This window comes from Bombyx mandarina, chromosome 04 (genome assembly GCF_030267445.1).
Source record: "Bombyx mandarina strain Sakado chromosome 04, ASM3026744v2".
NCBI lineage: Eukaryota > Metazoa > Arthropoda > Insecta > Lepidoptera > Bombycidae > Bombyx > Bombyx mandarina.
Window position 1 is genome coordinate 4,362,331 of NC_143211.1, and position 15,093 is coordinate 4,377,423.

The 15,093-nt window shown below is 36.6% G+C and overlaps 1 protein-coding gene and 1 long non-coding RNA gene across 2 annotated transcripts in view; both read left to right on the top strand.

Moving 5' to 3' along the window:
- Positions 1–969: 969 nt before the first annotated feature.
- On the top strand, positions 970–4,409 carry LOC149503083 (uncharacterized). Its single transcript, XR_016325812.1, has 2 exons — positions 970–1,039; positions 2,253–4,409. It is a non-coding gene; the product is annotated as an uncharacterized LOC149503083 (long non-coding RNA).
- A 791-nt stretch (positions 4,410–5,200) lies between these two features.
- The window catches only part of LOC114247190 (uncharacterized), a 57,634-nt gene continuing 47,741 nt past the window's right edge, over positions 5,201–15,093 (top strand). The window contains exon 1 of the mRNA XM_028180077.2: positions 5,201–5,467. Within this exon, the coding sequence (XP_028035878.2) occupies positions 5,348–5,467 (120 nt within the window). The 5' untranslated portion in view covers positions 5,201–5,347. The remainder of the gene's footprint in view (positions 5,468–15,093) is intronic.

Below are 15,093 nucleotides of genomic sequence, written 5' to 3' on the forward strand. Positions count from 1 at the left end.
CTGAATAGATTTCAATGCTATTTTTTGTCTTACTTCTTAGTAATTTCGGAATTTTATAAAACAATTAGCTATGACTTAATTTTGGGTGATTTTAGAAAAAACTACTCACGTTTACAGTGGTACTCAATAGCCATCTACAATTGTTATCTTTTTGCGTCATGCTATGGCTATGTCACATCACATGGCTAAATATAAAAAAGCATTATCAAGTTCATGCAGACGAAATTGCAAATTAGTAATAAGATTATACTGCTTAACGCCTATTTGAAACAATATCATCAATCAAGCTCCCATTAGTGTTCGTGTTATGCTACTTACACGCCCTACAACAAATCCTTTGTTGTCGTCGGCCATTTTATGAATAGAAGCGTAGTTTGAAAAAGAAAATCTTCTAAATTAATGGAACAATATGTAAAAAGAATGTTAAAATCTATCTAAAAGATTCACTGAAATTTTTAACAGAGGCATCTAGCGTGTCTATTCGGACATTGACAGCCATAGATATGCTTGTTTATCAATAGATGGCGCTAAAAACAGAATTAAAAGTAACGTGTATTTTATTAGAAAATTTCGGTAAAGTTCAATGGTATGATATTTATATAAATAAAATTAGTGGCCGCAATCTAATATACACTTTAGGGATAATCACTTGGGAATGGCTCTACTCATTTAGCTGATTTGTTTTTTTTTTTTTCATTATATTCGTAATTAAAAGGACAACGGATAACTATCAAAGAAGACACACTAGGAATCACTTGTCAATTTTGTAACGATTATTCATCGAAATTTTCGAAATTAATTATTATAAGCTTTTGCTGCTACCTAGATTAAACTTAACGGGTTAACTTAACTATATAACGGTTCTTTAAAAAAACGCGTTCTCGAAGTGTTTCGATAAAAACTGTCAAAACCGTAAGTATATTGGACTAGATAGAGGGTAAACAGATTTATTTGGTCCTCGCAGTCTTCAGTGTACCCGTGATCATGACGCTTGCAGCACCGTCGAAATATCGAGAATTCATTAAATGTGAAAATCGTGGTGAGCACCCGCTTTATCATAGTTTAGTAAAGTATAATTTCTAAAGAATAAATAGAATATCGAGATAACAACATAATAATAATAATAACGAGAAAATAATCTACTGGTGGCGTTGTTTTGTTAATGAGTAATAGTAATATAACTCAATAAAATTTTGATTCTATGTATACATTTATTTGCTTATTGTTATGTATTATATAGTTCTTTTAACAGAATATATGTTCCTTAATATATATTCTAAAAAAATCATTTAACGACATAAATTAGTAGCAAATTAAGGACATCTTTAAAGTTTGTTATTTAAATATTTGATTATAATTCCCCAAAACGTCCAAACATCCACATGAGATGATATTATGAAATGATAATGATAATGATAAAAAAATATTGATAATGGATCATAGTACTGATATAGATAGGTTTTTTTGAAAATGTTTCCGAAAATGGATATGACGTAAAGCTGTCTTAGTTTAAGTGTCATTTTAGTACCAAAATAAATCGCTGGATGGCGCTACACAAGGCTCCTGGCATTAGTCATTCTTTATTACTTTGTTTTTTTGTAATTACTCAATCTATACATATATCTGTAATAGGTAAAAAGCAATGCTAATAGTTTCAGATACATGAATAATCGATTTTCTTCTTCAATTCGATAAATTACTTAATTTTGAAAGTTACACTGAATCGCGATGCTAACATTATTAACATTTTTAGTATAAATAGTTTTTGAATTGCTTATGTCCCGGGAGTCCGTTCCTACTCAGGGAAGCAAGGAAGTATGTCTTTGTCCACAAGGCATACTTTAAGCTATCATCGGACTCGGGCGCCGAAGAGCAGACAAACTCTTGATAAGCCGGGGTAATATCTTGAGTGGGGAAGGCGATGCGAATTTGGTTACATGGGGATTCACCGCCTGACCAAAGCGGTTTGAGTCTATACAGATTGGTGGTAATGTATATCAAAGCTGCATGCGATTAGCGAGTCGCCGCAGCATTGCCCATGCCTAGGAGGTAGGACTGCTGAAGAAGCGGACCTTACGCGTTGCCGCCCGGTCGCATTCGGTGCTCTCTGAGACTTTGAGGGAATCTCCTCATTCCTTCTTCATCACTGCAGTAGGTACTTTGACTCCTTTTTATAATCTACATCTCATAAATTAATCATAAAACTTCTCTTAATAATCTTTCTAATATTTTAATGATTTCAATTCTTTCAGATAACCAATGTCCGAGGATTCCTTCAATAATATATTTATGACGTCGACTTCGAGTTGATTTGGCATCATTGACGGTGTGATTATGAGCTCTGATTACCTAATTGGTACCGTAAAATCATCTATACTAATATATAAATCTACAGTGGTTTTTACGGATGTTCCGTTATAACTACTGAACCATGCATCCAATTGACTTGAAACTTGGTATCCATGTAGAAAATGTACTTAATGGATAGTCTAATATATTTTATATGAGTGTTAGACTCCTTAATAATAATGACGATAAGTAATAATGTTAATTTTAAATGCCCAGCGAAGCGAGCGAGTACGGCTAGTTAATTTCTATTTCTGTTTTGTACTGTTAAAACTGAGACCTTACCTAAATACCAATTGGCACGATGTCGGCCGTGATTTGGTCCTTTCATTAAAGTACTATCAAAAACACCGAAACATAAATATGCTTAATACCTGTGTTATGTTATACACATTATTGAAAACAGCTTTTCATCAATACCCAAGTATTCCTAGATCACTGATCAAATATTAGACGTCAGCGATGTCAAGAGCATAACCGAGCTATTACCGTTAACAAGTTGAACGTGCGACTAGAAACCAGCTGCTCTTGAGTTATTAGATCTCCTTTGGAGGTGCTTGGGGAAATGTTAGCAAATTCCACCTTTCCTGGCTGAGCCTGTGCTCGCCAACCTGTCGTGAAGAAACTGGAAAGGCCTCCGGGCCACCAATATGCCGTTCTTCATAAAAAAAACAAAAACCATGTTTAACTCAGTAGGTCGCAAGTCGCAACGGACATTATGTGTCTATCGTTTGACTTCTCTCTAAAAATAATAAATAGTCGATTGTTTCTGTACTAGTCAAATGACTACCCGGTTTTTTTGTTCTTGAAAATATTTGCGAACAAACACTTCAACGTTTTTTGAACGATTCTTGACATATTGATTGATGCTAAGAGCTACCGTGGACATCGCCTGTCGTGGTGTTTAGCATGCTAAGAAATCTTTTATAAGTCTCTCTGAACAGATATGGAATATTACTCGAAAAACCTCGAGGAGGAGAATCCTTACAGTCCAGAGTTCCGTGGTGGTAAAACCTTTTTTAGAGCTCGTTAGATATCAATGAACGTAATGGTCCCGAAATTAGAAATGAACACTGTTCCAATGGCGCGAACACAAAACATAGCGAAAACTGATATCTCTCTGTAAACTCAAAGGTTCCAAATGATCGTCGTCGTCATTCAAGTCGTCGTGGCCTGAAGGATAGGACGTCCGGTACATTCATATTTAGCGATGTACCGGTGTTCGAATTCAGCAGCCAAATACTAATTTTTCTAATGAAATACGTATCTTTGTACTTAAAAAATTGACTTCCACTGTGAAGGAATAACATCGTGTAATAAAAATCAAATCCGCAAAATTATGATTTGCGCAATTACCTACTGGTGTTAGGACGACTTGTGAGTTCCCACGGGTGGTTACCACAAACCTGCCTATCTCTGCCGTGAAGCAGTAAATACATTTCCGTTTGAAAAGTGGGGCGGCCGTTTTACTATAAAACTGAGACCTTACAACTCATATTATTATGTCAAGGTAGGTGGCGACATTACGTTAAAGATGTCTATAGGCCCCAGTAACCACCACACACCAGGTGGATCGTGAGCCTAACCTAAGCAATCAAAGATAAAAATAAATGATCCGTACTCAGCTCGAATTTACCAAAAATAAAAATGACAACACGTGCGTTCAAATTTATTAAGCCTTTTCCTACTTAATATGTGTTGTATGCTTAGATTTAGTTTCAGGGTAAACGTAAGTAACAGGTTTTAGTTTATAAAGTTAAGATACACTTACATTTGTTGAATAATTTAATTAATTTATCTCCTTGTCTCTTTTCTACAAACAAAAGTTTTTAATTTCATAGATTTTGCGACATTCACCGCCAAGGATTGTTGTATTGCACTAGTTAATTAAAAACAGCGTGGAAATCATTAATTATGAAATATCTACATTTAAATTTAGAACAGCTGACTTTAAATGCCTTGATTGTCAATCAGATACTTAAAAAGTTATCGAGATAATTTACATACTGTAAGCGCATTTTATTTCCTTTTAGAATAATGGTTTAAATAAAAACTAAAGAATTGACAGTTTTTTATTCTTAATCGGTCATCATCACAAGCAAGGTCCAGGGAAAATGTCCTACACGCTAAACTAACCCAATACGATTCCCGCTGTAGTTGATTGGAAGTAGTATTTTGGGTACATTGTGCATCTGTAGACATGTTTCGATGCTTAAAAAAGTGCGTTTACAAGAAGGAGGTAACATCTTACTATACTACTAACTATACTTGAGACCTTAGAACTTATATCTCAAGGTGGGTGGCGCATTTATGTCGTAGATGTCTATGGGCTCCAGTAACCACTTAACACCAGATGGGCTGTGAGCTCATCCACCCATCTACGCAATAAATAAAACAAAAAATCTAATCGCACTAAGAAAACGATTTTTTATTTAATTTATTCCTATCTAATCGCCGGTAGTCGAAGCAGCTATTCCGGCTACGCTCGGACTGGAGAAGCGATACAAGATGAAGAACTACTTTTCAGACTGCCCAAATAGAAGCTACTTCCTGTTTAAACAGGACAACCGTTGAAACGTTTACCTAATTACCCTGGGTGAGAGAATTCAGGATGTTTACGGGTACTGGTAATCACTTAAATTGTCATCAGCAAAATTCAGGTTGCCAACAGATACGACAAGAAAAATTAATGATAAATTCTTACGACACGTACATACCTACCTACATACGTGATATGCGATTTCCGCGAATTTCAGAAGCGACTGTATCTTGAGTGATTCATCTGTGACGCGGGGCGACCACTGAGAGACCGTTCTGACAAAACAAAAGGTCGACAGTCGACCGACTTCACTCTACAGTCTGTGGTGGGCCGCTGTGGATCGCGCGCGCGCTTTTTTGTATTTCGAACGAAATTCCGACTTGAATTACTAAACCGTACAATATCTTGTATATTTTTTTTAATTATTTCATATTATTTTAATTTTAAAATAAGTGGACAACAATGGCGCGAGTGTGGTTTCTAGTGATAGTGTCAATTCAAATTGTTTTCGCGAAACGAAATTTAAATGCGAATTGCGATATGTGTATCCAAAAAGGCGGTTATTGGTGTAAATTATCAGGGGTAAGAGATTTGGTTTTTTCTGAATTTTGTTTTTTTTTTTCGATTTCATGTACCAACCATTAATGTACCAACTACCCGAAATATATGTAAAATCTAATTTAAGCGGTTATTGAAAAAAATCGCTAGGCATAGGTATGTACTACCTTTTTCACGATTAAGAATAATTAATTCGATTTGCTCTTTCTTTTTGTTTTATTAAACGAAAAATATTATGTAACCAAAACAATAATTATTAGTCTTGTCGGTCTAAAACTTTTTTTCTAAATTGTTTAAAAAATATGTATTGCTTTCTGCTATTATTTCCTTATTTTTTTGATAACATAACATACATTATTAACCTTGTATTTGATAAAACATACATTCAAACCCGTAAACACAATTTAGAAAATGCATCTAATGCTCTACAATTCAAAAAATAAATTTCATATCTACAGACACCGGAAATAAGATAGACGGGATAGAATAATCTATTTTGTGTCAAAAAATACGAAAATTAATTGCATTATTAGTTATTATACTAACATATTTTATTTGGTAAGAAAATAGAGATAGCTGCGTACATTGATTTTTAGTTTTTTATTTTATTGCGTAGGTGGGTGATCGATCAACTCATCATCTTGCGTTTGGTGTTAGATGGTTTCCTGAATCCATAGTTAACACAATATAAATGTTGCCAGCCGCCATAAAACCTCCATTTTTAAGTCGGAACGCACGATTGCGACGCGGCAGAAAGTTGCCGGGGGGTTAATTCCCCACAATATGTCCAACCACCGTTTCTTTTACATACTCTATGCTTAGGGTGCTGCGTACACAGCCACGATGCTACGCTACCGATCATAAGACGATTTCCTTAAGCCTAGTTTGAACAGAAATATATCACGTGGGAAAACCACGGAATCACGAATTCTACGGCACTGAAGTGTCATTAATTCCAGAGGCTGATTGTGTGCGGGGAAAAACACATCATACACAAGATAATTGCATTATACAACATACATTTTATAATAATCCAATAAGATGGATGTACTTTCACTATTGTGACGAGTGGGTCTACGAATATGTTTTATTCGGAAATACCTATAGTTGAATTCCGTTAGCGGAGTTTTTTTTTTTGCAAAAAGGACAACAATTTTACTCTGTCTCTATTACGCACTTCTCCGTACTTACATGCCTACTACTGAATCTATGATCAAGAGCCAAATTATTAGTATCAATCTAAAATGTAATTGAATGAGGGAAAGTATACCTAAATCATGTGTATGAAGGCTCATAAAAACCAGTAATGTCGCTTGCCGTCTGTAGCTATGGTTCGGTGGTCTTTTTCTATTGCATACGTGAACCAGGTGAACCAACCAGGTTACTGGGGCCCATAGACAGTGACCAAGTAAATACTGCAACCCACCCACAACGGCTGCCGCATCTTTGAACCAGAACGCATTAGTGCTCACGGTAGAAATAAGCACAGTGAAAGTTCTACCCGTGCGGATTCGCAAGACGCCCTTTTTTTTATAGCTTAGATGGTCCACGAGAGGTCCTACCACAAGTAATACAAGAGGCCTTTCCACCAGTAAGTCTGTTGTTTGTCAGGCTCTAATAGTAGAACAACGTGTCAGTGTCAGTGTCAGGGACTCGGCTACATACTACGTGAAAATGACCTGACCGATTGAGGTCATCTGGAGCTATATCTAATATTTCTCCATCAAATAGCAGTAATAATAAGCTTGTTTACTAAGTTAAGTTCTTCCACTGATACCTGTTCTGATTTACTAATCCAAAACATGCCATTTCAGATGTACTCGTTAACTTGAAGGTCTTTAAGCCACATAACAAATTAAATCACGTGTTTTTCCGACCCTACCTAGTAGTTAAGGTTTACTTCTAAATGTCTGTTATTAGGTTTATACTCATATTGGCTAAGGCAGATTTATAAACAATAATATAAATGTTATTCATTGAATATACACAAAAATATGACGGCCATACGAGTCATAATGTACTCGACTGCTAACTTTTCTCTGATGCAATGAAAACCAATCCGTGTTCGACTATGTTCGCAATATTAAGTACTAGTTTACAATAACAAGGTAATTGTTTAAAAACAAAACAACTTGAAATGCATATGATTCATCAATTTATGCCATACATTCATCGAAGGTTAAACCTGAAAATAATATCACGAAAAACAAAACGAATTTAATAAGTGTTATAAGTTTTATCGCTCAACAGTTGACTATGTAGATGATGAGGAATGCAAAAAAAAGTAGCTGTAAATTAATAAGTAGACAGGATGAAACAATTGAGGCAATGCACTAGCGGTCTCCGGTCAAATGGTCAAGATCTTTGACGCTCTACAATCGGTAATGAACGTTATTGAATTCTGAACGTTTTAAATTGAACGTGGCCTCGCTAAAGGGAACATCAGAACCGTTCAATGCAAGCCAATATTTTCGCTAATTAAATAAAATTCGATGACGTCATCAAGTTTGATTCCGGAATAGATGGTGCTCTTGTAAAAATAGCTGTCAATAATTGCAACAATGTTGAAGCAGCAGGGATCGGTTGCTAAAATAGGTAATGAATGTGAGAAAGTTCCGGCGTGTTAAGAGTCAGCGCTCGGTTACGATACATGTTTTTTTTACAAGCGGCCCGCTCCGGCTCCGCTCAGGTCTAACGATATTTGACGTTGTTTTATTTTTTTAATAAAATAACACTTATTACGGCATAACTATAATAGTTAGACATATGCTGTCGCGGCACTTTTTGTAAATAATAATGTGTTCTACAAAGTCGTAGTACATTATTTTATTTTATTATGGCATCAATAGTTTTCGCAGGGCACGCGATGTAAAAAATATTTTAGGTAATTTTTTTACACCTTGGGTTGCATTATTAGAATCTTAGTAGGGATCTCTAATTTATTCCAAAAAAGTTTAAAGCCTATGTCACTCCGGAATGACGTAGCTTCCAAACAGTGAAAGAATTTTTCAAATCGGTTCAGTAGTTTCGGAGCCTATTCAATACAAACAAAGAAACAAATCTTTCCTCTTTATAATATTAGTATAGAAGTATAAATTATTATTAGTGGACCCGCAGTAGTCGAAATTCAACTATGATGTATTGAAATTATAGGTTTAAAAATTATTATAGTTCTATTGTCAAACACTATTATACTTGTATATTTAAAATCACCAATTTCGCCAAAACTACACTATAAATAAATAATATTAAAGACAAACAATATTAATCTATTCTCAATTCAGCCACAGACTTTAAACAATAATAAAAGTTTGGCAATAAACAAAGAGTGTTAAGCGTGTGTGTGTCAAATACATGGTAGTGTGTGTAATGTTTTTTTTATTGATTTAATGTAATTTTAAGGCATAATTTAAAAAAGAAATTAGCGTTATGCACTCCTTCACTATATTCTCTATAACTGTGGGAAACTTCATACTCCTCCGTTCGCGCAATTTGCGTAAAAAAGGATACAAAGTTTTTGCTTCACGTATTAATGTATAGATCTATGATGAATGCTATAGACTAAGCTATTTAAGGCTCGTGGATACCAAGATTTGAATCGCACCGTCCTCACTGAGACGTGAACGATTCTCGGATTTGTTTTACAAGTTGTTTAGAAATCGAGTTGAGAATGTTTAGTACTTGCCAAAGTACCGAGCCCGCGTCCTTATGAATAAGAGATACGCATGCCGGTTGTGCCATCAATTCATCAATACTACCTTGTTAAAGTCGTTTCAGACTAATCCGTTTAAAATAGCGTATAATGTACACTTTAAATTTAAACTTTCAATTAACCCAAACTTATCACGGACATGAATCTATTTGATTTCTATCGAATATGATACTTGAACATTTTTTTATCGCGAAAATTATAAATCCTTTCTCAGGGATCACGTCATCCCAGATGTGAAATTCTAGGTCTCAACTTTCTGTCTCCACGAAACTATAAATACGCACTAATAATACCGAATTTCGATCCAGGGAGCTATAGTTGAAGAGACTAGCGTTATTTATCTGTCGTATTCATCGATGTATTAAACTGGTTTCTCTGAAATCAATGTTACGTCCCTTAAGACTATCATTGTTCTCATTATAAAGCGTTACGAACCTGATTTGAAAACTAATTTAATTAAATCGTTGGTGAGACGGTGCTACTCTATCCGATCTTTGGTATCTATTGGTCTTTGTATACTTCTGCCAGCACATAACATAAATATGTTAGCGTTCGTTGAATTTGGAACGTTTATGCTTTATATCATATATTTGGTATGTATTCTATTGTTATAAATACGAAAATATTTCAGGCTTACGTACAAACTCTGAATCGATTTTGTTGAAATTCGGTACGGAAAAGAAGCAACATGACGTGAAGATTATATATGTCTATAAGAGTTCCTGAAAGAAGCTTTGTTAATAGCTACTTCATATGTTGACAACCATAGAAGAAAATGGCACTTAATTGCTATATCTTAGCCTATTCATATTTATAATGATTATCAAGATACCACTTACAATCCTAAAGCTCTACTTTAGCTTAATTATGTTTTCTGAAAATCTAATAAGTTTTTATCGCATCTGTGCATTAAGCTGATGACTCCACACAATGTACCAAAGTGGCTCTATTCGATCAATAGGCAAATTTCCTGCGTAACCCCATTTTCCGATATCCGCTACTTAGCTTAACAAGTATTAACTCAATTCCTTTGTCTTCAATGATTCATTTATTAAATCACAGTTATTTTTACTTCAATAAATTTGCTTTAAGGATAACTTGGCCCGTCGCCAGGTCTGTTTGAACTGTAAAGTGCATTATCGTATGCAGACAGTTTGAACTTTGTGCGCTCTTATCATTTTTAAACAATTACGCATTCATGTTGTTAAGTTTCCATCAAACTTCCCTTAATTCAGTACCATCTGATAATTATTGTAACGTCTAAGAAATCTGACAATTCATTATTACAAAAAACATTTTAAATTTTCAAATAAAATATATTATTTAACTCAAAAAGTAAAAACAAATCACACGTAAATAGCAAACCTAAATCACGATTAATTTCATTTTTTTCTTTTATCCTATTGATATTGTATATAGCAAAGTATACTGTCGTCGATTCATATGGTGTTACACATTTTTAACTTAATTGGACGACTTGAAATCGGTGAAAGGGAAGTTAGAATATTCCTTTTTTTCATTGCCTTTGTAGGCAGACGAGCATACGGCCCACCTGATGGTGAGTGGTTACCGTCGCCCATGAACTTCAGCAATGCCAGGGGCAGAGCCAAGCCGCTGCCTACCGCTTAATACTCTCCACAAGCCTCGTTTAAAGAAGGACATGTCATAGCGCTCGGGAAATACCGCGGAGGGGAGCTCATTCCATAGCCGGATGGTACGTGGCAAAAAAGATCTCTGGAAACGCACTGTGGATGACCGCAGTGGCTCCAGGTAGTATGGATGAACTCTACTCCGGTGGCAGGCGGTGCGATGGTAAAAACGAGACGTTGGTATCATCTCGAACAATTCCTCAGAGCACTCTCCATGGAACATGCTGTACAAAATACAGTGGGAACCGAAGTCCCTCCGCAGACCCAGAGGCTCCAAACGATCCGTGAGAATGGGATTATCGACAATCCAAACGGCTCTCTTCTGTATGGAGTCAAATGGAAGAAGCTGGTATTTGGGAGCCCCGGCCCAGAGACGTCATAAAGAAACACACATGCTAAGCTCATAAAGGCTCATGATATTTCGTAAATCTTAAAACACGTTGGTTTAAATTTAAGATATCAAACAACCAATTCTTATTGTAAGATATTTTGCCTATAATTTATTATACCTTGCTGTCATTGTAATTGATAGTTTGCTTCAAACCTACATATTAATAATTAATAGAAAAGCCCTTGCAAACTACAGAGTGTGTTTTAAAAACAGCCCGCACCGTACGAAATTAGATGTTTCTACATATTTTGGTCACGTCAAAACATGTGTGAGTCGGTTCTGAATATTACTCAATTAACTTTTCGGAATAATTACAAAGTAATGAATATTAAGTTTCCTTCCTCTAAAAGGCGTAACTAAACCATCGTTTTCCAAGTGCACGACCGCAAAACATCCGCACATTCGTAACGTTCGATGTTCCAAGAAATTAATTATAAACGCACAAAGTCGACCTATATCAGAATCTGTTTAACTACATTTAAAAATGTTGCACAATTTTGTGCCGGTGCGCAACGCCGTAATAATTCTGTTCATTAAAATGTGTTATGTCGGTGTAATATGAACTGAAACACCTTGAGAAACATTAAGACGTAAAAAAAAAACATTGTTTTTTTGATCTCTTAAAACGATGCGACCGAATTCCTCTTATCGTTTATTACGTAAATTCATAACGAAGATAATTGTTGTCTGAATTAGATTCGACGCGCCCTGATAAGGTAATTATTACTTCAATAGAATAAAATATGATCTCACATACAATTTATTTTCCATTACTCGGTATCTATATAGTATAGGCACTATCTCACCCTTTACTGAATTAAGTAGATTAGAATTCTCTCTCGTGTATGCTCACAAGATGCCGTACTATAGTAAAAATGTTGCTGCATGTAAAAATGTCTTAAAAAGTAAAAGTATCGAAGTCGTCGTGGCCTAAAGGATAAGACTTCCGGTGCATTCGTATGTAGCGATGCATCAGTGTTCGAATCCCGCCGGCAGGTACCAATTTTTCCAGTGAAATACGTAATTAACAATTGTTCACGATTGACTTCCACTACGAAGGAATAACATCGTGTAATAAAAATGAAACCCGCAAAATTATAATTTGCGTAATTACTGGTGGTAGGACGTTTTGTGAATCCGCATGGGTAGGTAACACCGCCCTGCTTTTATCTGCCGCGAAGCAGTAGTTCGTTCGATTAAAACTGAGACCTTAGAGCTCATGTTTCAAGGTGGGTGGCGGCATTTACGTTGTAGATGTCTATGGACTACGGTGACCACGTAGCACCAGGTGGGCCATGAGCTCGTTCGCCCACCTGAGCAATAAAAAAAAGTATCATTTATTATTTACGATTAAAAAAAAAAGAATTAATTATTATTAACGTAATAATGACCTTTATTTTGATTGATCGACGTTGTTGAGGCTGTCCGGTGTAATATTGCCAATCTGAACTTTAACTTTACAGTTGACATTTTCAAGAGACACCCTTTAATTTGTTTTATTACTTATTCCATTAATTATGTAAGAAAAAGATATCGTAATCCTTACGCTGGTCATACAACAAATGAAAGATTGAGGCCCGTTTAATTATCGATGCAGGTTCAATGTGAACTCTTATTTGACTTTGGGCAAATAATTTATAATCTATCTGATTGCGTAAATCTTTTGCCTATATTTGTGGTCTAAAGTCACGTGTGGTCGCTCAGCTGGCGATCTTCTTGTATACCTTACTCACAGGTGGGCTGAAGCCTTGGAGAGCAAGGGCGAGGCTCTTGCTGTGAGCCTTGATATCGCGAAGGCCTTCGACAGGGTCTGGCATAGGGCACTTCTATCGAAGTTATCATCTTACGGAATCTCCGAGGGTCTCTGCAAGTGGATCGCTAGCTTTTTGGATGGGCGGAGCATCACGGTCGTTGTAGACGGTGACTGTTCTGATACCATGACCATTAACGCTGGCGTTCCACAAGGTTCGGTGCTCTCCCCCACGCTTTTCATCCTGTATATCAATGACATGCTGTCTATTGATGGCATGCATTGCTATGCAGATGATAGCACGGGGGATGCGCGATATATCGGCCATCAGAGTCTCTCTCGGAACGTGGTGCAAGAGAGACGATCAAAACTTGTGTCTGAAGTGGAGAACTCTCTGGGGCGAGTCTCCGAATGGGGTGAATTGAACTTGGTTCAATTCAACCCGATAAAGACACAAGTTTGCGCGTTCACTGCGAAGAAGGACCCCTTTGTCATGGCGCCGCAATTCCAAGGAGTATCCCTGCAACCTTCCGAGAGTATCGGGATACTTGGGGTCGACATTTCGAGCGATGTCCAGTTTCGGAGTCATTTGGAAGGCAAAGCCAAGTTGGCGTCCAAAATGCTGGGAGTCCTCAACAGAGCGAAGCGGTACTTCACGCCTGGACAAAGACTTTTGCTTTATAAAGCACAAGTCCGGCCTCGCATGGAGTACTGCTCCCATCTCTGGGCCGGGGCTCCCAAATACCAGCTTCTTCCATTTGACTCCATACAGAGGAGGGCCGTTCGGATTGTCGATAATCCCATTCTCTCGGATCGTTTGGAGCCTCTGGGTCTGCGGAGGGACTTCGGTTCCCTTTGTATTTTATACCGTATGTTCCATGGGGAGTGCTCTGAGGAATTGTTCGAGATGATACCAGCATCTCGTTTTTACCATCGCACCGCCCGCCACCGGAGTAGAGTTCATCCATACTACCTGGAGCCACTGCGGTCATCCACAGTGCGTTTCCAGAGATCTTTTTTGCCACGTACCATCCGGCTATGGAATGAGCTCCCCTCCACGGTGTTTCCCGAGCGCTATGACATGTCCTTCTTCAAACGAGGCTTGTGGAGAGTATTAAGCGGTAGGCAGCGGCTTGGCTCTGCCCCCGGCATTGCTGAAGTCCATGGGCGACGGTAACCACTCACCATCAGGTGGGCCGTATGCCCGTCTGCCTACAAAGGCAATAAAAATAAATAAAAAAATAAAAAATACTAATAGCACTTTGAGGTATTCTCTTTGATTTTTTTTTACTTGATCCGGTCGTTATTTTTTATCATAGAACAAACCGCCATTGCATCATAATTAATTCGTTCTTTTTAAGGGATTTTATGACCTGGTAACTAAGAATTTTAAGTCGTGTCTTATTTTAATTTATATCTTAATTTTATGAAAAATGATAATATGGGGTGAAATGAAATGGAAAATGATTAATTTGGGACATTAAGCAACTGAGATGAAATAAATGAAATGAGATGCTATGGGATGAAATATAATCTCAGTAAAATGGTGATCACTTAGTGAGATTTTTTCAGTGGACTTTTTGGAAGATCCCGAGAAGTTACATCCAGCGGCTTAATTTTCCCACATTTGTGCACTTTCACAGATATTAAACAGTTAATATACCACCGTTACTACACATTTAAACCTGAAGAAACACTAAATAGACAAAATAAAACAAATCACACAGCTTCACTCCTCCCGTTCCCGCCAAAAAGTCTAATTAATTCGTAACCACTGATCACCACAGACCATACGGCTCTGAAATAAACTGCAATGCCGTAATATTATATATTTCCTCAAACGAGGTCTGAAAAGAGGCTTGCATGCCTTCGATTTAAAAAAACCTACATATATGTATGTACATGTTGGTCATCAATACGTATTAACCTCATTCTTTGCCATTAGCAGAAGCCGGTCAAATTTTAGTAAATCAACACTAAATCTGTAACTCAATACCTATACGCACTAAAGAAGGATACAGCATTTGATAATTAAAGTTTGATTTTATAAATCATTTCTATCAATCCTCAATTTGATATATATTTAATCTATGACTGTTAGGAAAATAGTGATGAAATGAAAATGAAAAAACTTGTTATAATCTATGC